Source organism: Diabrotica virgifera, chromosome 7, assembly GCF_917563875.1.
Source record: "Diabrotica virgifera virgifera chromosome 7, PGI_DIABVI_V3a".
Classification (NCBI taxonomy): Eukaryota; Metazoa; Arthropoda; class Insecta; order Coleoptera; family Chrysomelidae; genus Diabrotica; species Diabrotica virgifera.
In genome coordinates this window covers 208,887,415-208,910,307 of record NC_065449.1, presented here as the reverse complement: position 1 = coordinate 208,910,307, position 22,893 = coordinate 208,887,415, and the positions used below count along the sequence as shown (strand labels likewise).

The 22,893-nt window shown below is 32.5% G+C and overlaps 1 protein-coding gene across 1 annotated transcript in view; it reads right to left on the bottom strand.

The window, feature by feature from the left end:
• The window catches only part of LOC126887933 (ATP-binding cassette sub-family C member 4-like), a 239,916-nt gene that overhangs the window by 152,702 nt on the left and 64,321 nt on the right, over positions 1-22,893 (bottom strand). The window contains exons 2-5 of the mRNA XM_050655871.1: positions 17,755-18,000; positions 13,285-13,489; positions 7,000-7,225; positions 1,002-1,274 (exon numbers count right to left, since the gene is read on the bottom strand). Coding sequence (XP_050511828.1) covers positions 1,002-1,274; positions 7,000-7,225; positions 13,285-13,489; positions 17,755-18,000 — 950 coding nt within the window. The remainder of the gene's footprint in view (positions 1-1,001; positions 1,275-6,999; positions 7,226-13,284; positions 13,490-17,754; positions 18,001-22,893) is intronic.

Here is a 22,893-nt window from a genome sequence, read left to right as displayed (position 1 = left end):
GGACAATAATAATATGTCAAATAGTTTTTAGTAACTACAATGAAATGCAAAAAATTTAATTTTGCATCGTAGATTTAAAATGCATTTATCTCGAAAACGATTGAGTTTAGCGAGATGAATTTGGTATATATTTTTTAAGTAAAAATAATAGAGAAATAAAATTTTTGAACTCAAAATTATATAGAGTGGAGGCTAATAGAATTGAACGTATTTAATTAGAGCTGAAAAACGTATGTGGCGCCCTCTCGGTAATATAATTTTTGGTAAGGAATTTAGGTTTATCGTCACAAAAAAACCCTCAGCAAATTTCGTGTTGTTGTCACATGCCTGTCAGCAAATATTCAAAGATAAATAAAATAAAACTTTAACTTTGACACCCTGTATTTAAGTTATTATCAACTTTCATACTAAGGTAAGTTAGCTTATATTAACCTATTTTAACATCAGGAATCTAAGATTAAGCTATGCCCCATTCGTTACCAAACACTCTGTATTGTAATCCTTACTTTTGTAACCGTGTCAATGGCCTTTGTTGCTGAGACACGTCAATTTAAATAAAAAGAAAATATAGTTTAAAATATTTTTTTTATTTAGCTAATGCCTCGACAACTAATGGCCATTGGCATGGTAGGTACGGTGAATTTTTGCAGTTAGCTACCTAGTGTTATGTATAGTGTGTGTGTGTTGAGTAAGTGTCTTGTTACTTTGCAAAGTCGACGTCATTGTCTTTGCAAAGAGACGCTAATTGTATCCGAACGTCTGCGGTCCCTCCGATGAGTGCCGATTCCACAACGACAGAAACTATTTTCATTTATTAATTTATAATAAACGAAAAATTTTTGACTCTGGTGAGATTCGAACTCACGACCATTCGGACCTTTCGATTCAAAGGTAGGCGCTCTTACCACTGAGCCACAGAGGGGCTAAAATAAATTTAAATTAATATGTATGTACTAAAGTACTAAATTTTACGTAAATAATAATAAAACCTATCCACTTACCTAACAATATATAACAAACAATAGTAAAAAACAGAGCCATTCTATCCAAGAACACCATGCAACTGGAATATACCCCTCTAAGATAGGAAGCAGCTGTAATATCTTTGACTTCAGTGCCTCTAGCCAGTTTAATCACAGCCTCGAATGGTTTCTCCCAAGCATACATCTTTATAACCTGTATTCCTGATACCACTTCGCTCATGACCTTCACCCTTTTGTCTGTTTTCTTGGAGATTCTTTCTCGAAATTTACCTTGCAGTCTTGCCAGGTAACCTAGAAATGGATATATATTTCAAAAAATTAAGTAAACAAAGTCACTAAAACGGGGTCGAGATTTTAATCCGCTTAAAACCCAAAAAGGTTGCATGCGCCGAACTCGGACCAGGTATAAATGCTCGATATTCGAAGGCTCTGTTGCCAAATCTACGGAATGAAAGTAAATTTGGTTCTTTCTAGTAATAATTGAAAATTTATTATCGTTAACTTATTTTAAATATCAGCAGCTATTTATCACCAACATAATTCCTGTCATTTGACATGTTCTACTTGTCGGACTTTTTTCGTGTCCCCTTGTCGGGAAACTGGTTCGGGGAACTTGTTCCCGTCGGGAACATACCCAATATTTTTGTTGGAAAAACATTTTCTCTTATATGTTATATAACGTTGGCTATTGAATAAACTTAAAAACAACTTGCTATTTTTCACAACCATAAACTTGTCAGGATGACACGTTTATCACGATCCACAATTAAAACTTCCCCTGTTCCAGTATTCTCATACACCAAAGTTTGTCCGACTAGACACCTTTAAGCTATTAACAAATTTTCAGCTTGCTATTAATAAAAGTTTTTTTGGTACGCGGGATCCATGACTATTATTTATTATTATTCTTATATCTTGTGTGTCGATGGTCTTTGTTCTTAGTAGTTTTATTAACGGATTATGTTTCACCGTATCGAATGCCTTGTTATAATCTAGAAAGCAGACATAGATGTCCTGGTTAACATCTAAACATTTCTGTATTATCACATTTACTGCAAATAATGCTTCTCTGGTTCCTTGAGCATTTCTACATCCAAACTGAGTTTGTCCAATGTCTTGTTCTAACTTTTTATATATTCTATGATGAATAATCTTTCTCGGAGATGAATAATCTTGCATTTTTCTCCGCTCTTCCATTAATGCTTGTGTTTGGGGGCTTATTCTTTTGTTATGTGATGTCTTTTGGCAGTGTATCTTTTGGCTCTCTTCTATAGCTTCTATTCAATAAAGTCAACTTACGAAATTTTGCAGATAGGACCTTTTATGTTAGGACGGCAGTATAAGCAGTAAACAGAGACTTTAATGTCCTCTTTATTGTCCTCTATTCAATTTTTTTTCTTTAAGGTTTTAAAGTATGTAATTCAAATCTGAATTAATATAAGCTCTATGTTTCGCCTTCAAATGCGCCTCAAAACGTCAGCGGGTATGAACCCAAATTTTAAATATTCGTATGAATATTGACGAGTTTTTTTGCTTGCGCCACTCATTTTACAATGTATATATTTATTAAATCTACGCGCTTTTACAACAGTTTTGAGGGACACTTATTTCAAATTAACACCAACTGAATGCTGTGAATACGCGACCATACGCGACCAGCAGTCGCGTATGAAAGCAAAACATGGACGCTAACAAAAAGAGAGGTAAATAAATTGCTGGCGTGGGAACGTAAACTCCTTCGAGTGATATATGGCCCTTGCAGAGACAGCGTGACAAACGAATGAAGGCGCAGTGAAAATAACGAGTTAGAGTCTCTCTTTGGAAAGGAGAATATAGTCAGATTTATTTTTTTATTTATTTATTTATTTATAGTACTATACAAATGACCTGGCCTCTTGTGACTAATCCAGGTCGTTTCCTGATGGGATTACATTAGTTTATCTTTACATTATTATTATTTTAAGAATTTTCTATATTTGACTAATTAACAATAGCCCTAATCTACTACTAATTATGAAAACTACAAATTGTAAACAATTCTAATAAATAATTCTAATGAACAAATAATAACAAATAAACAAAAACTAATAAACAAAAGGTAAATTATTAATTTTTTTTGAACATATAATTTTTATAAAAGTGCTAACATTTCTCCTTCTCAGATGAGAAATGCCAGCACTCTTCATCTAAAAATAGTCAGGAATAATTTTCAGTGCAGGTCTAATCGACTTTATGATATTCTTAATGGTATTTCGGTGAGCCTCAGACCATTGAGTTTTAAAATTTCAGGTTTTTAGTTTAATTTTTTTTGTTTGATTAATAATTAATTGTTAAATTAATTTTTGATTTATTTTATTTTATATTTGATATTAATTTTTAATTTTTTATTATATAAATATTTATTTAATTATTCCAATATTTTATTTTATATTTTTATAGGTAATTTTATTTTTTTTTTGTATAATTTCTTATTCAAATTCAAAGAGGTTGGATATTATTTACTTGATTTCTTCTTCGTCTAATATTATATAATTCTAATTGTTTCTTTGATATTATGTCCGCTAAATTGTTTAATGTATTAAATAATTCTTCATTTTGTATTATATTTTCTATATTTATGCCAACAAGGTCTCTTCTCATTCTTTGTAGTTCTTGTGTATTTGTTTGTCTTTCGCAATTAAATACTATGTGTTCTGATGTGCCTATTTCTCCACATTCACAATATTCATTGTCTTTTAAGTTGAATCTATGTAGGTATGTAGGGTACGGACAGTGCCCTGTAAGAAAATGTATTGATCCTTTTTTTGGGTTAAAATAATTTGGTATATTATTTAAATTTGGAATGAAATTATAGAGACGTCTTGCTTTAGGTGAATTATCCCATTCGTTTTGCCATTTTCTATTTAATAATTCTTCTAATTCTCTTTTTGTTCTGATTTCTATTCCCATTAATTGTATTATTTTTTCATAATTTTCTTTTCTTTGCCAATATCTACATGCACGTTTTTGTGCTTCCAAGTGCATGGGCATTACACCAGTCAAGACTGTTAAAGCTGATGTTGCTGTACTACTGAAGGCTCCTGTCATTCTAACAAGGAAACCTCTTTGTGCTTTATTCAGTTTTTCAATATTTGTATTATTTGTTAGTCTCTGTGCCCATACACTTGAACCGTACCCTACAATTGAGGCAAGTATCGTACTCAGGTATACGTGCATATGCTGGAACGGAATTCTATATTTCCTTTGTGCTAGGCTTGCAATGCAATGCATGACTTTCGCTGCCTTCTCACAGACGCTATTTATATGGTTTGTAAAGAGTCTTGGTTCATCGATTATGATACCAAGATATCTAGTTACTTTTGTTCTTTTTATTGCCTTCCCCTTTATTTGTATACTTGAATTTCTTTCAAGTCTTCCTTTTATAAGGCTATATGTTGTTTTTGTTTCTGATATAGTTAGTTTAACTTTTTTCATCCATTCATTTATGTTTTCAAGTACTCCATTTGATTTTATTTCTAGTTCTCTTCTTGAATTAGCATCTATGATAAGCAGCAAATCATCCGCATACGCTATGCTCCCTAGAACTTCAGGATCCACAGTTAACCGTTCCAGCAGTTTTTCTAACATTATGTCCCAAAAAATAGGTCCACACACTGAACCTTGTGGACAACCTTTAGTTATATGTCTCGTCTTTTTATCCATTGGACAACTTAAGCTGGCATATCGGTCTTGACAATAGTTTCTGAAACTCCCGTACAAGTTTCTGGGGCAATGCATCTGTCGAAGTCTTTTGAATAATGCCGGCCACCATAAATTGTCAAAAGCTCCAGAAACATCTATAAAGATCATCAAAACATACTTCTTTGTGCTCCCCCCAATTATATTAAAAACTTTATTAATAGCATCTTCTGTTGATTTTCCTTTCCTAAAGCCATATTGATTTGGATGAAGTCCAGTTTCGTGTCTTATTTGATTCAGTCTTTACAATGTAATTTCCCCATTGTGTTTAGTAAGCATAGTAAGCATAAACTTTTGTTGTCTTAGACATTCATTATATAAAGAAGTGAGTATTGGTATTAAGTACTCTGAGAGTGCCTGAAGAATTTCTACATGAATGTTATCTGGCCCAGGAGCCTTTTTTCTTTTCATGTTTTTCATACATTCATATATCTCTTCTTCAGTAAATTCTTCTAACTGTCTTTCTTCTGGTATCTCATACTCTTGTATCATCAGTGTTCTAATATTTTTGTTCTATTGTTTCATTTTCTAAGTCGTCAGGAGGTAGTAGTACATCTAGTAGTGTATCAGCTGAATCCTCCCAACTTTTTGTATATGAACCATCTGCTTTTTGTAAAGTAGAAAGCATTGTTGGACATTTAAGTTTTTTAGATGCAATTTTGTATGGGACACCCCACATATCTAATTCTAAATGTCTAGAAACAAAAGCTTCCCAACTTTTCGCTTTAGTTATATTTATTTCTTCTTTATATTCGTTTTTTAGTCTTCTATACTCTCCTAGTATAGAAGTATTTGCCTATCGAGAAAGATACTAGGTACATCGTTGATATCGCTTTCGCGCATATCTTACTCTGCTTCTCATTCTCGTGAGGTTTTCCTTCCAGGCAAAGTCTTTTACTTTTTTATTATTGGATATTTTTGGAATTGCTGTATCCATTGCTTTTCTAATCGCTTTAGTTAATTCTTCTGTAGCAGTATTTATATTATCCCCTATTTGTATCAGACGTGGTGTACGGAATTCAGACCTAAGTAGTTCAAAATTCGCTTTTCTTATATTGTACCTCAACGAAGACATTTCCGTATTACGTGGCTGTAGGTTACTCAAATTGAACGTTATGAGATTGTGATCACTTGTTGTTGTATGTTCAACTACTTTCCAGTCTAGAACTAGGTTTGCTGCTGCGACATTCGATAGAGTTATATCTATGTTACTAGATGCACCTGCTCTATTCTGGAAAGTTGGTGGATTTCCTGGTTTATTATGAACTATTAGTTGAAGTTCATTTATTATCTCTTCAACTAATGTACCTTTCTGATCTGTTTGATTTGAATTCCATAATACTGATTTAGCATTAGCATCCGCCACAATCACAACTCGTTAGTTTCGGTATGCTATGAATATAGCTCTCATCTGTTCCACGTAATCGTCTATGTCTTCACTGAACTGACAATACAAGTTCGCGATAATTATTTTCCCTGCCTTAGTTAGAAGTTCTAAACATACACAATTTCGATTACTATATTGCCTTAGTAATAGAATTTTCATATCTTTGTTAAAAATTATGGTTCCAGCCATAGGATTATCTCCTACGCTCGCACATTGTGCAGTTATAGGCATGTGTGGGACTTTTTAGTTTTGTGTATGGTTCCTGAATGCAAATAATATCAAGATTTTTTCTTCTGCTAATTTCCTTATTTCATGTATTACGGTTGCACTACGCATTCCATTTATTTGTCCAATATTTATTTTGAATGAATGATTAGCAATTTATATTTTATTTTTTTTTATTAATTTAATATTCATTAATCTTATTTTGATTTTTATATATACTTTAGTCTATATATAATATTTAATCTATTCAGATATATAAAGGCCAATAGACTAAGCTGGGCAGCGAATGTGATACGCAGTAATGACAATCGCCTTATAAACGTGTGTTTTGAAAAAGGCCAGATGGGAGAAAGTCTGTAGGACGACCTTGAAAAAGGTGGAAGAATGCAGTCAGAAAAGATCTGGAGAAAATGAGAGTAAGGCAATGGGAAATGGTGGCACAGGACCGACAAACATGGACGGCAATAGTAAACGCGGCAAAAACTCTCGAAGAGTTGTAACGCCATTGATGATGATCATGATGAATGCTGTGAATAACTACAGAAGTTGCGATGGGCCATTCAGGTGGAGTCCATATTCGAATTGCCTCCCTTAACAATCAAAGTGTCCCTGTGGGGAGTGGGCCTTACGTTGAGAAACACTGTCCTATATTAGCAAGTTACTTACCTTGCACTGGTAAACTAACGACTGCCATAGCAACGACTCCTGCTACAGATGAAATTCCCACTTGTTGCCACATAATAAACAAGAGCACTGCTACCTGAATTGGCATAACCCATAGAGCATGTAGTGGTACTACGACTAAATCGAAACGCATAACATCGTTTGAAAGCAAATTTGCTATTTGTCCTGCAGCGGTTTGGCCTAACGCCTTCTGATTCAGCTTCGTGATCTACAAAATATAAACCTTACGTTTAATGCCTATAATACCTATGTATAAACTACAGCAAAATATATTCAAGGTCATATGCAGTATTTTCCCGGCATGACTAGTTTATCCTTCTTCTTCAGGTTCCTTCCCCTATCGGAGGTTGGAAATCATCATCGCTATTTTAATTTTATTGGACGCACTTCTGAATAATTCTAATGAGCTGCAACCGAACCACTCTCTCAAATTTCTTAGCCAGGATATTTTGCGTCGTCCTGGGTTTCCCTTCCCTTGTATCTTCCCTTGCATAATGAACCTAAGTAATACGTACTTCTCACCCCTCATTATATGACCGATATTGAATCTTTCTAATTTTAACAGTTTTTATGACTTCACATTCTTTCTTTATTCTTTGTAACACCTCTATCCTCTATATTAGTTACTTTTTCAGTCCACGATATTCTGTGGATTCTCCTGTAGCACCACATCTCAAAGGAGTTTCATTTTTTGATTTCAGACTGTTTTATTTTCCACGCTTCCATGCCGTATAGTTAAGTAGAAAAACGTAACAACGTAGCATTCTTGTGCGGATCTCTAGTTTATCCTAGGTTTGACCAAATCCGTTGGTCTCCCCAGGCCTTCTTTGGTCTTCCTCTCCTACTCCATCTGGTCCAACTGCTTTTTCTGTCATTATTTTTTGAAGTTCTTGAACCACTTACTCGTTTATTATTTTGGTGATCGTTACTGTTACTGTAATAAAATTAGAATCGCCCTAATGATATCCAATCTCCGATAGGAGAGGCACTCAAAGAAGAAGACTGTTACTGTCTCTGGTAACTCAACTGGTTTCTGTCAAGTTCCTCATTAATAAACTGTCAAAGTATTTTTTCCATATGTTTTTAACATCCTTTTCGTGAATTACTATTTTATAATTTTCAGCTGGGATACATCTAATCTGATTAAAACCTTTTGCTCTCTTGGATCTCTGTTTGTCTATCTCTGAGTTGTCCATTTGATAATATAGAATAGATAATTAATTCGCATTCTCTTTTTATGTCTCATTTAATTTATCACATAATTATTTCATCGTTTATAATTTTCAACACGCTAGTGGCAAATGCATTTATATAATGCACAAAAAATAAATATTTAGGAGCATTATCTATACTTATTTTTAAGTTAAAAGGTCAAAGACATACATACTTCAGGTTAAGTTAACTATAAATTAAAGACAATATGACTTATTCATAAGTTTTATCTAAATAATACGAGACACAAATAAAATGTTTTTAGTAGAAAGTGATTACGATAACCCCCCAATAAAATCACCGTCACATATGGTGTATAATAATAATAATTAGTGTTAAACGTTTTCGGCTGTCAAATGGATAACGTATTGGTGGTATTGTTAGAAAGACCTTTCAACACAATTAAATTGATAAAATAGAATATTTGAAAACGAGTGATATACAGTAGACTCCATCTATAACGGGAACTGAAACGGCGGACTAATTACCTCGTTATAAGCGGATCTCGTTATATCAGACAACAATAATAATGTGCATACCACCACCATTGAAATGTTTTGATGCCTCTTACGTAGTTTATTCGGTGTCGATGGTCGACGTCAACAATGAAACTTGGCCATCGTAAATTGTAAATTTCCTACAATATTCAATATCAGTCGATAGATACACTTGAGTCCACGAGTCTTTACCCGTGCGTCATTATTATCTGACGAGATAAAACACATACTTTTTATCTAGCATCATTCTCTTCCACGCAAGGAACTAATGACAAACCATCTACCGCCTATTATTATGTAAAAACACATGTTATTTTTTGAACAATCTAGCCCCAGTACATTGAAAAGAGATAGGTACAAAAAAGACGATTGGGGATGTTTTCACACTTTAAGTACAATTTCTGACGTTTTGGTTTGTTTACTTTTGTGGCTGTCAGTTTGTTGAATTTTTTGCTGTTATTTTGTCAAATTTTTGCATTTTGAAGTTTTTTATAGTATAAAAACAGTTGTTTTCACAACTAATTTTATATTGGAGTTTGAAATTTTATGATAAGTTTATGTTATTTTACGATTAATTTTGAGAACGCACAAAGCTAACCTCATTGACACAGTTAAGGAATGCTTGTGCTTAATGTTCCGTCAAAGTAAATAAAATAACAAAAATAAAATATGTTATTATTGAATTTTTTTATAAATTGTTTATTTATTTATTAATCAGTGATATTAAAAGAATTTATTAAGCTACTTTAAATGTAGCAGCAATTCTGCACCAAAACTTTAAAGCAAAACTTACTTTGACATTTTATTTTTTGATAACGTCAAATGTTAACCCGTGATCGGAGGAGTAGCTACTTACTGTGACTTGCTGTTGCGTTCAGTAAATTTCCGACTTATTTCGTATGCTTTAAATTATGATGACGCACGGATAAAGACTCGTGGACTCAACTGTAAACAGAAAGGTATTTATTTATAGCCATCACTGCGTTAAAAACAGGTAAAGAAACATATTCTTCGATTTTATTTTTCCTCGTTATAACCAAATATGCCTCGTTATAGAGGTGATATAGTTCTACAGGAATTTCATGGGACAGTTATGGTTTGTTTTTAAACCAAGAGGAGTAAACTAGAAAGACAGATTCACACCCAAGAAATTCACAAGAAAAGTCACCAAATACATCTTCTTTTTTGGTTGATCATCTCGGCCTTCGACGGTAATCCATACATATTATATTATACTAATACGTCGCTAAAGAGTTCTAAAAACAATTGTTTTCTATATAAAAGTAGACTAAAAATCTAAAAATTAAAGGAATAACGCAGAAAACACAAAAAATCGCCGATATAACTTAATTAACCTATGAAATGTCATTAGTGTCAAAATTTATAAATGTCATTAATGTCAAAATTTCATAAAAGTGGAGTAAACTCACGAGTAAACTTGCCTGAGGTTGGACCAATTATAAACAAGCATTACGGCGAGGTAAATTTGAATTACTCGTCTTGGTTTAAAAACAGACCATAGTCTACCTCGTTATAAGCGAAACCTCGTAATACCCGTGTTCGTTATAGAGTCTACTGTATTATTATTTAGTTATTGAACAATATCCCAGAGAACGGTAATTCTCGTCAGTGGCGCACATCACCCTATATGCGACACTATACAGGGTGAGGCAAATAAAGGGCCTATTAGAAATATCTCGAGAACTAAAGGCAACAGAATCATGAAAATTGGAATAAAGGGGTTTTGAAGGATGATCTATTAAATGAAAATATTTTCATCTCTTTGCAACTTCCAGTTATACCGGAAGTTGCTTATAACTTTGTTTTTTTAAATGGGATACCCTGTATATTTTTACATTTTTGGATTCTATTCGATGTCTTCTTTCTTAAAATATGAGGTTTTGTAATATTATACAGGGCATTTAAAAAGATAATTACGTTTTTTTATTAATTTCGTAGCAACATTCACACCCTGTAGAATTGTAGTAGGTTGACATCTAAAACTCTACATCTCATCAAATGATTTTTAATATACTCTACTATTGTTAAGAATCATTAGTATAGCTAAATTTTTAATTTTAGTATACAGGGTTGGTCGAAACTCGGAATGAGTATTTTCTGAGTTTTCTTAAATGGAACACCCTGTATTTTAGTATTGTAATGAAATGATATTTTATGGTACTTTTTTATTTCTTAAGCATTCCCTATACCTAACTGCTTTAATTTGTGCTTAATTGTTAATCGCACCAACAATCTTAACTATGTAGGTATTTTGATAGCTAAACCATTATTGGTAATTTTAAGGACCAGTCTGGATTAATATGTATTTATTTCTAAAAAATTATTTGAGATTGAGTATTTTCACGACCAACCTAATAAAATTTTACGTAATTTTTGTTGCAATTAATGTTTAGCTTGAATCACCAATAACTCACAAATTAAAGCAGTTAGGTATAGGGAATGCTTAAGAAATAAAAAAGAACTATAAAATATCATTTCACTACAATACAAAAATACAGGGTGTTCCATTTAAGAAAACTCAGAAAATACTCATTCCGAGTTGCGACCAACCCTGTATACTAAAATATAAAAATTTAGCTATACTAATGATTCTTAACAACAGTAGAGCATATTAAAAATCATTTGAACGTAAGTAGAGTTTTAGATGTCAAACTACTACAATTCTACAGGGTGTGAATGTTGCTACGAAATTAATAAAAAAACGTAATTATCTTTTAAAATGCCCTGTATAATATTACAAAACCTCATATTTTAAGAAAGAAGACATCGAATAGAATCCAAAAATGTAAAAATATACAGGGTGTCACATTTAAAAAAACAAAGTTATAAGCAACTTCTGGTATAACTGGCAGTTGCAAAAAGATGAAAATATTTTCATTTAATAGATCATCCTTCAAAACCCCTTTATTCAAATTTTCATGATTCTGTTGCCTTTAGTTCTCGAGATATTTCTAATAGGCCAGTTATCTGCCTCACCCTATATATTATATGTATACGCGAATTTTTCTCGATTCTGTCAAGCTGACTGAACTGAAAAATGTGCCAAATTTCATATTAAAGTATAGGAAAAGATCCGCCAATCCATTTATGTCAACAATCCATTTTGGTCCACGGGTGTGGGGTTTACGGCCTTCCCCATTTGGAGTTTTGGAGTTTGTTTTTCGTTCTGTCCCCAAAACTCCCAATCATTTTTCAAAAATTTAAATCCGACCTCTGCGGCTTCTGAGAGTTTTGATCATTTCCTGCGACCTTTTAATTTTGAATATCAGTTAGACGATTCAGCTCAGTTGGTTTTTTTTGAAATTTTTTATTTGTTTAACCCTTATCCGGGCAAGGTGGGTCCAATGGGCCCGAGACGCCAATTCTTTTATCATAAACTGATAAAAAAATTTTATTGAATTTTATGCGTCACTGAATTTGTTTAGAAGTATGTTTCCTTCAACATAGTCATGAGCTATTCAAAATATTCATTATCATTTTTGAAATTATTGCGTCGAAAGAATTTTGTCACGTAAAGGGGCAACACGGGCCCGTCGGACCCTATTTGTATTTATATCTAAAGTCTAAATCTTTGTTACAGAAGTTAATCTGGCAGTTAGGTAATGTTTTTGTGAATTATCTAAACGAATTTTATGATTCCGGAAATCTAATAATAAAGTCTAAACGTGTACCTATACATATTTTGAAATAAATAATGCATCTGCTATCAGTCGTCTGATATCGATGTTAGTGTCGACAACTAAGCCCTAAAATTATATTGAATTATAGTGAAAGTAGATAGTGCGAATAAAATGTCCCGAAAACCATTATCAGCTGCAGAACTGCAAGATATGGCTAATAATTAATTTATGGGATTCCGATGACGAAGAATCTCCTGAAGGAGGTGGTATTGAAAGTGACTCTGAAATTGAAGATCATCTTTCAGAAGCAAGTGAAGAGGATGATCAGCAAGTAGTATTGAGTGATAATGAAGAAGAATGTGTAGCTACAAGTTTACAGATTTCAGAGTGTGTAATTTTTAAAACTAAGGATGGAATTAACTGGAAGAGTCAACCACAACTGACAGGACGTATGCGATGCTGCGACATAATAAAAAGCAAAGGGCACAGAGTAATGTTAGCCCCTGGTCAAAGTGTAGATGATCCTGTTGATTCCTTTTGTTTGTTTGTGGTCGAAAAAATTGTGAACAAAATAGTGAAGTGTATAATTAAAGAAGCCGAAAAAGTCCTGGGCATAGAGAACTGGAACTATTGCGATTCTAGAAAGCTATATGCCTTTATTGGACTAGGTACTACTAACTTCAGGTAGATCGCACTCTCGAGGTAGACCGCGTACTATAGTAGCACCTTTTTTTTAATCTAGACAATTTAAATTTTACTTTAATAAAAAATCAAAAAAGAATATTGGAAATATTCTGTAAATATGAATATTACATTCAAGAAGAGTGGTGGGCCCAACGGACCCGAGTTGTCCGGTTACGTAAGTAAAATCTGTTGCCCGGATAAGGGTTAATAATTGTTATAATTATAAGCTTTACCTTTCGATATACTAATGATGATATGGCCACCCTTATTTTCATTCCCAGTGCTTGCAGTCCAAACGCAGTGTGGTGATAAATAAATACAATTAAAACGTTTACTCCAATAAAAGCGGCACTATAAATGTAAATATCTGTGACTACATCATCGGAGTAGTTAATAAACAGTGCAACCAACTGGGCAATTAGAAGTGGTTTCAAAGACCTGGAATGTAAAAAAATAATTAATAATATTATACTAAACGGTAGGTATAAAATATTTCAGAAATTAACAGATTGAATTTATCTTAAAACTCCACAAGAGTAATACCAGCGCGATATATATTTATATTAAATAGGTTATTTTCTAAAATGTTCACCCAACTCTATGTATCGCATGGGCTTGCATCTAGCCTAGCCGCTTCTAGTCAGCGCCGAGAAACTTCCGGACTTCATTGAATCCATCAGTCGAGGTGCAACTGTTATGCGAGATCGGTCAAAATTAACCTTTTCGTTTCAATATTTATTTTTGTATAACTGACATGAAATGTCATAATTTAACACCTCTTGCCAGTTGCTGCCTGATTATAACTTCCTTATGAAAACTATTTCCCTCAGTTCTTCGGTTATTATTTTCGTTAAGGTTTTCAATAGTAGATTTCTCTAGTTAACTGTATTTTTCTGTCGCTTTTTAAACGCTTTTCTTTAGTTCAATCGTTTGGGTCAAATCTTTACACGTTAATTTGACTGCCCCTTTTCAATGCAAATGAATGAACATTTGCAGACATATTATATATGCATTCGCCGGAACAATACACTAATAGTGAATAAATTTTTTTTATGTTTATTAATTGTTTAAATAAAAAAAACCATTTTAATGGAAAATGCTTAAATTATCTTGTTTTTTACAATGTAGAAACTTGAAACTTTTACAGATTGTAGCTAAATTTTATGAACTTAAAGTCGGTAAATTAGTAGTTTTTTACGTTTTTCGTCAATATTTCAAAACCTAAGCGGTTTAGCGTGAACAATGTTCTATACTTAAATTTGAAACAAAATAGGTCCTATGCATAATCCTTCTAAAATAAACGGCTCTAAAGTTACGGAAGTAGTAGTATAATTGGTCTAAAAAAGGCCTACCCGTTATCCCAAAAACAAATTTTCCTTCAACACCAAATTGTTTTATATGGCCCACATATTCAGTAAAAAATTATACCATTGTGAACGTCGGGTTTGGGCGGGGGGAGGGGAGGGGAAAAGTCGGTAAATTAGTAGTTTTTTAAGTTTTTCGTCAATATTTCAAAACCTAAGCGGTTTATCGTGAACAATATTTTACAATATACAAAACTGTTCTACACTAAATTTGAAATGAAAAAAGTCGTATGCATAATTGTTCTAAAATCAACGGTTCCGGAGTTACGGAGGGTGTAAAGTGGAGGTTTTCCATATTTTTTATATTGCTGGGACAAATTATATTACATATTATTACTAAAGAAACTAATTTTTGAACAGGATTGGATTGTCTTCTTCTTGTTCTTTCTACTTTATAAATAGGCTCAATGCCTGTTTTACTTCGGTTTTTAGCATCAATTGATATTGTCTGAAAATCTTTTCCTCGGTCATCCCAATGATCTTTTCCATTTGGCGATTTGTCTCTTGCTATTCGTACTATTCTATTTTCTGTCATTCTTTCTATGTGTTGATTCAATTCTATTTTTCTTCTTTTGGTCCACATGTTTATTTCTTCTATACCACATCTCGCTCGTATTTCCTCACTTCTTACTCTGTCTCTTAGAGTTTGGTTTGCTATTTTTCGTAAGACTTTCATTTCTGCTGTTTCCAGCAGGCTTTGTGTTTTCGCCGTATCTGCTCTTGTTTCCGCTGTGTACGTCATTATCGGTCTTATTGTTGATTTATATATCCTGGTTTTCGTTTCCATTGTGAGGTATTTCTTTCTCCAGATTATGTTGTTGAGACATCCTGGTGCTCTATTCGCCATGCTCACTTGTTTTTGTACTTCTTCTTCCACTTTTCAGTAGCTTGACAGTTTTATTCCCAAGTATTCTGTTTCCATGACTTGTTCTATTATTTTGTTATTTACGACCAATTTACATCGTCTCGGTTCCGCTGATACCACTATCGATTTAGTTTTCTCTGTTGAGATCACCATGTTGTATAATATGAGAGCCGTCTCTTCGAATTCTTTAATTAATCGAGAACAAGCCTACGTTCTTTCCGATTAGGCTCCAATAAGAGCCGAAAATCGCGATTCAAGGGACTGGACTGCGCTCCGTATTCTAATTAAAAAGTAAGATTGTTTTGCCTTCGCATTGCAACTGAATTAAAAATAAGATTTTTATTTTATTTTTATTTTTATATTGGTCTTTACTCCTTCGAGTAACTAGGTCCATTTTCTGTTGGAATTTACCTGAACAGACGGGGTCGTGAATTGTAAGTTTTTTGAATTCCCTCTTGTCTTCTTCGCTTCAGCATCCATTTGGCTTGCAAATTTTAGAAGCCTTGAAGGTTTTACCAAGGAAATGGACCTATAAGTTTTCGATTTAAAAATCTTTTAATAATATTTTAATATTTTCTAAATATTATTAACAATGCTATTAGGATCGAAAACTTCATCTTTAATTAATCTTTGCAAATCTTTTAATTAATCTTTCATCTTCATTTTTGGCTGTTATTATGGCGTCGTCGGCGTAGCAGATTATCTTTATTTCCTTTTCTTCCATTGTGTTTCTAAAGTTTCAAACTTTCTTTGTGTTTTCTAAATATAATTTGCTTTTTCAATGGCCGGTGGTATGTTACTGATAAGCCCTCGAAGGAACGTCAACGTCACCAAGAGGCTTCTACAAGCCTAGGCCATATAAATCTCTGGTACGGAGAAAACCAATCTAAACTTTCTACGGACAATGTCGCATGAATATCTTTCCAACAGTAAAATTTTCGTTTCAAATTTAATGTAGACAATTTTTGTATAGAATATTGTTCACGCTAAACCGCTTAGGTTTTGAAATATTGACGAAAAACGTAAAAGCTCTTAATTTACCAACTTCTCCCCCACCTCCCCCCAAACCCGACGCTCAAAATGGTGTGACTTTTTACTGAACAATATATGAACCATATTACCATATATGTAGAACAATTTGGTGTTGAAGCATAACTTTCACTTTGGATGTATGGGTTTGGGTCTAGTTTTACCATACTAAAAGGGAATGATAAATAGAGTTCATTCCGTAGTAATTATATAAAAGCGAAGTTTAAAAAAATGTAAAACTGGATTTTTTATAAAATGAAATGTATAGAAACTAGGTCGTCGGTAAAAATGCTGTTGCAAAAATGTGGATATAGATAGCAAATGTGTAACACGTGTGCTCACAATATAAATGAATGTTTAACACTATTGTCTTTAGACATATTTGCAACTACCATATTGGTTAATGCTCTTTAAGTCCGAATTAATTTGCTATTTTAGTTGGGAATAATCCAGAATTTTACTTTAAAATTAAGTTTATTGACTTGTCGATTTCCGCTTCGAAAATAGTTATCAAAATACAAAACAGTAATAAATTAAACATATTTTGTTTTTGTTGCTTGGTAAAAAATTCTTCTAATAATTTAATTTTATGTGACTCATTCATATTAACATTTTAGACATATACATATATTATACATTTTGAAGTGGATGACTAAAAATCGTAGCATCTGATTTGTGTTTAAAAAGACGACCACACGGCAGGATACATAGTAAGAATAGAAGACAAAATTTCGGTCCAATACTTTTTAAATGCATTTATTTTTTTTTTCGAATTCGGAGATAACTAATAAGTATTTTTGAAAAATAAAACGCTGAATGAAGGGTTATAGTATTACCGAGGGCCGAAAGTCCCTGAAAACTTCTATAATGTTTAAGTTACAGGTGTAAAAAAGAGAAAATTGAGTGTGGTTTTTAATTTCAAATATATCATTCAAAAGAAACTTTCTGTTTATTCGAAGGAACTTTCGGCCCTTGGTAATAATGTAATCTTTCATTCTGCGTCTAGTTTTTCAAAAATACTCATTAGTTTTCTCCGAATTCGAAAGGAATAAATCCATTTAAAAAGTATTGGATCGAAATTTTACGCTTACGCTCTTAAAAATTATTAAAGTATTATTACATTTTTGTAATAAATATTTTAAAAACTTTTAAATGAGACGTCACAATAACATGATGTACTTTCTCATTTAAAAAAATCAAAGTTATGACTGTCACCTGAAGAGGAATCGCGTAAAGATAGAAACATTGATGCTATAATATATTATGATTATTTTAAAAATCGGCGTGTCCGAGTGTTTTATAAGTTAAGGGGGGGGAGTATAAGAGTTAAGGGAATAATATTTTATATAAATAACTATAAAATATATTTAATTTAAAAAATAAATGATAATTTAGCAGTATACTAACTTTAATACGAGTAAAAATATAAATTACAATATACTTACGTTAGTACCACATTTTGAATACACCAAAGAATTCCATACATTATCAGCTCAAGACGAAATGTTTTCCATAGCGCCCACATTAAACTTGGTTTTTTACTTTTTTCTTTGGCCAGCAAAACCTGTCTATCCCAGTGCTTTTCCAAGGCATCTCCCAGTCTTTTTGATTTGTCGGCATCTAAAGCTTCGTACAGATCTACCACTTCCAGAGTTTGTTTATTTCCTTTTTTAATTATGGGTACGAGCCATCTGTAAAAATAAAGAAAATCATATATTGCCACATAGTTTTTCAAATGAATATAGTATGTACTTATATAATTGTAGGGGAGCAAAGTATGCTATATGTGCAGTCACTCGAGCGCTTTGGGGACCTATTGGGTTGTGAAGAGTAGGTTCTAAAAGCACAAAAAGTTAAGTAAAGTTTTCCATTTTAGTGGGGACTTTCCATTTTTTAATTTAATGTTCCATTTCCAACAATCGTTTTTTTTACATTATAGACCAGGGCGGATCTGTAAAAATATTAGTACATTTGGACGTTGAGAGGTGACTCAAATTTTTTTGCAGAAATTGCTTGAAAATAAATCAAATAATAATATTTGAGTTATCCTCCCTCTCAAAAAGGTCCGGAACATTGTTTAAATAAACAAAATGTCAAAAAATTAAGGAAAAATTCGATTTTTTTCTTGGTTTTTTGATTATAACTTTAAAAGTATTCATTTCCGAGAAAAGTTGTACTGACATAAAAGTTGCGTAATTAAATTTCCTATAATATAGAATTAGTTAAAAATTTAAGAAATACTCACAATTGTTGCAAAATAGCAATAATTTTGAAAAAAAACATACAAAAACAAGTATTCGCATTTTACGTTTTTCAACCATTTATGCTACACTTAGGACCTTCATATTTCACCTTGAAAAATTTTATGATACAGTAAAACAATACTGTAAATTTCATTAAGATCGGTTCAATAGATTTTGCAAAATAAATTTTGCAATCCAGCTTTCGTAAAAAAAATTCATTTTTTCAAAATGTTACAGGACTGAAAATAAAGCAGATAGCAAGTTGAAAATTTTTTTGCACATAGAAGTGTACTGTACCATTCATTTGCAATTTTGCAAAATTAAAATCGCTTAACACCACGGCGTCAGGAATTTTTTTAAATAAACATTAATTATTGGTGCTACGCGCAGGACAGCGGATAGGTTGCTCTGATTGGGCATTTCAATGACCTTTTATAATGATTCATTCATTTTAATTTTTATGACATTTTGATATAAATAAATAAATTTGTTTATTGCAAAATAAAAACACATACTTTATCCTTTGAAATAACACTTTTATTAGCAAAAACTTTCTTTGTTAATATATTTTAACTTAAATAATAAAAGTTTATTATTTTTAAACATATTCAATTGTTTAAACAATATTTCACAAACAATAATAAAATTAGTTTGATTTTTGTGGAATTAAAATATTAAAATACAACAAAATATAGAGTAAGAAAGTAATATATTAGATAAAGATTAGAAGAAATTTTGGTGGAAATCAACCTGTGTGAATCGAACACAGCTGTCCTGCGCGTAGCACCAAAAATTATTGTTTATTTCAAAAATTTTCTGACGCCGTGGTAATTAATCGATTTTAATTTTGAAAATTGCAAATGAAAGGTAGAGTTCATTTCTATAAGCAAAAAAAAATTCAACTTGCTATCTGCTTTACTTTCAGTCCTGTAACATTTTGAAAAAATGAATTTTTTTTGCGAAAGCTGTATTGCAAAATTTATTTTGCAAAATCTGTTGAACCGATCTTAATGAAATTTACAGTATTGTTTTACTGTATCATAAAGTTTTTCAGGGAGAAATATGAAGCTCCTAAGTGTAGCATAAATGGTTGAAAAACGTAAAATGCGAATACTTGTTTTTGTATGGTTTTTTCGCAATTATTGCTATTTTGCAACTAGGGTTACTATTTTTTTAAATTTTTAACCAATTCTATATTGTAGTAAATTGAATTACGCAACTTTTATGTCAGTACAACTTTTCTCGGAAATGAATACTTTTAAAGTTATAATCAAAAAACAAAGAAAAAAATCGAATTTTTCCTTCAATTTTTGACATTTTGGTTATTTAAACAATGTTCCGGACATTTTTGAGAGGGAGGATAACTCAAATATTATTATTTGATTTATTTTCAAGCAATTTCTGCAAAAAAGTTTGAGTCACCTCTCAACGTCCATCTCAAAACAGATCCGCCCTGGACTATTATAGCGCCATCTGTCCATAATTCGAAAAAATGTCTCGAATAAAAGTTACTTATTTTTACGTAAGGAATCCAAATTTGTAATAAAAAATGGGGATCCCATTTAAGATTTTAAAGTAACCCCCCACCCCACCTCCGTGGGGGGTCGTGTTTGGTGCCATTCGACCACCCCCTCTTCGTATTTTCGTATTTAAAATAATAAAATTTACCCCCCCCCTCTCCGTGGGAAGTCAAGTTTGATATCATTCGATAGATTCTTGAAAAATATTGTGTACATATTTTTTAGTTTTTCGATCTGTCATTCATTTCGCGAAATATTCGCTTCTTTCTTGTGAAACTTTGGGACTCACCCATTTCCTTACGCCCCGTTCAAATCGTCAGATTTTTGAAATATACACTGTTTTGCATGTACATACTTAACTTACATTATCTTAATCTGACAATTTCGAGTTTTACTAAGGATAGATCTTTTTTTCGGCCCCCCCTTAACGAACTCCCCTGCATTAAGAGCCAATATATGGTAGATATACATTTTTAGGGTACAAGGTTTCTGACCATGTAATAATCTGACGCGCTCGAGTAACTGCAAAAATCCCCGCTTGGGCTCCCCTACCATAAAAAAAGGTTGTGGAATTTCGTGGAATTCCATATAGCGAAAAAAAATAAGGACATAGCAAAGGTCGACATGATTTTCGTAACCTTCACCAAGAAATTTTTTCTTCTAGTGATTACAAACAGAAGTTAGACAAGCCTGTATACTCTCGCCATTATACTCAATCTGAAAAATTTCAAAATATGACGCATATCCTGTTAGTGTCACTAGCCTCTCCTAGTCAATTTCGACTTTATCCTCCACGTGGTGAACTTGGGAAATCTGTACTACTCTGTGGAAGCTTCTCAGCAGGAAGCAGGGTCAGGGCAAACGGAAACAGGAAAAATAGTTTTCTGATGATTAGAGATTCGGACAAAAGATTAACGACCTCTTCTCTTAAAGAAACTTATTGTTATAAGAGGACAAAGTGGAAAAGCCAGACATCTAATTCAGAGCCTATTTTATTTCAAATCAGGTCCGAGGCACTACACAATTTTCGGGCCCCTAAATATGATGTAATAATAATAATAATAACTTTTTTAAATGAATTAATTAGGTATTTAATAGAAATATAGTTGCACCAGAAATTTAAACTTATTAACAATAAATAAAATTTATATTCAAACAATTAAACATTGTTTAAATACAGTGTGTCGCATTTAAGATAAATACAGCTCTATATTTCGCCTATCAAAATAAATACAGATTTGAAGTTTTACACAGTCATACAGGTTGAAGGTTCACATTTTTTAAGATACGCAACTGAAATTTAAATTTTAATCGCGGCTTACTGCGAATCCACAAACAGGGTAAATTTTCTATATTTTGCTTCGCGTTAAAGATATCGGAAAAAGTTTTTTTTTAAAAAGTACTTCCAAATATCTTATTCTAACCCCACATAAAAAATGACATGACAAAATTCGCACTTTTACTTTTTTCAGTATTTGTAGTCAAGACCCTAAAATTCATATCAGCTGTCCCGAGATGCAACTCGGGCCAGCCAATTTTGTCATGAATTTGTTTTAATTTTGTCATGAAATTTGGTAGGTGGGGTTAGAATAATATTTGGAACAACTTTTTCAAATAACTTTTTCCGATATCTCCAACGCGAAGCAAAATATCGAAAATTTACCCGGTTTGTGGAGTGGCAGTAGGCTGCGTTTAACATTTAAATTTCAGCTCAGCATCTTAAAAAATGTGAACATGCAATCTGTATGACTGTGCAAAAATTCAAATCTATTTATTTTGATACCCAAAATATAGGGCTGTCTTCTTCTTAAATGTGACACACTGTATATATTTTGTCATTTCCTTTTGTAAATAATTTAGTTGTTGAACCATAAAAGGATAGACCGTTCTTTGACAAAAATTTAATGGTTACTATTATTCGCTGAAGAACGTTTCTCCAATGTTCCTTTTTTCTAAATACCTTTTTTCCATTAATGTTACAATTTGTCCTGCTGTACTCCTCTTGACTAGCGTACCAATTGATGAAATATGTTCAGGAGATCGCTCATGTTGAATAACTGTCCTATTGATATTTTTCCAGTCATTATACCCATCGAAAGTTAGAAGAACGATAATTTTCGTGGAAATCAGTGTACAAACGTAACAATAAACACGGCTACATTTAGAACTGTACACTAATCACCCGCGAAGAATTTTTCCACATTAGCTTTCATTTTATAAAAACTCGCACTTTGCAAATGTCTGGTTTTATTATTATCCAGTTGTGTAACACATTCACTAATTTTATCAATATATTATTGATTCGGTCGATTATTTATTATAATTATAAAATTTTGTTGAAATTCCAGATTTAAATGTTTTGGCAAATCCCCTATATCGCTAGGAAAAGAGTTATTGTCATTGTCATTTTCTATAGGAGATGACGGAGATGTACTTGCGACAGGTGAAGTCGCTTGAAAATCAACTGTGGAGTCATCATTTATCATTTCCTGTTCGTAAAATGAAAGAATTTTGAAAATTTAGTTTGTTGATGCAATAAAATTTTTTTTGTGATCTTTCCGGGCCCCATTAAAATGCGGGCCCGAGGCAGATGCCTCACTGGCCTAGTGGTAAAATAGGCCCTGATCTAATTCACAACGACGCGCGACGTAACAAACGATAAATGGATAACGATTACGGATCTGCACATGGATCGTACGAATCCTTTTTTCCCGACGCTCTTAGCCTGCTAGCACAAGAACTGGATAAAACGAAAGTTAATGTAATAGCTATTCAAGGGATGAGACAGACTGGTTCTGTCTTTATCGAGAGAGGAGAATGC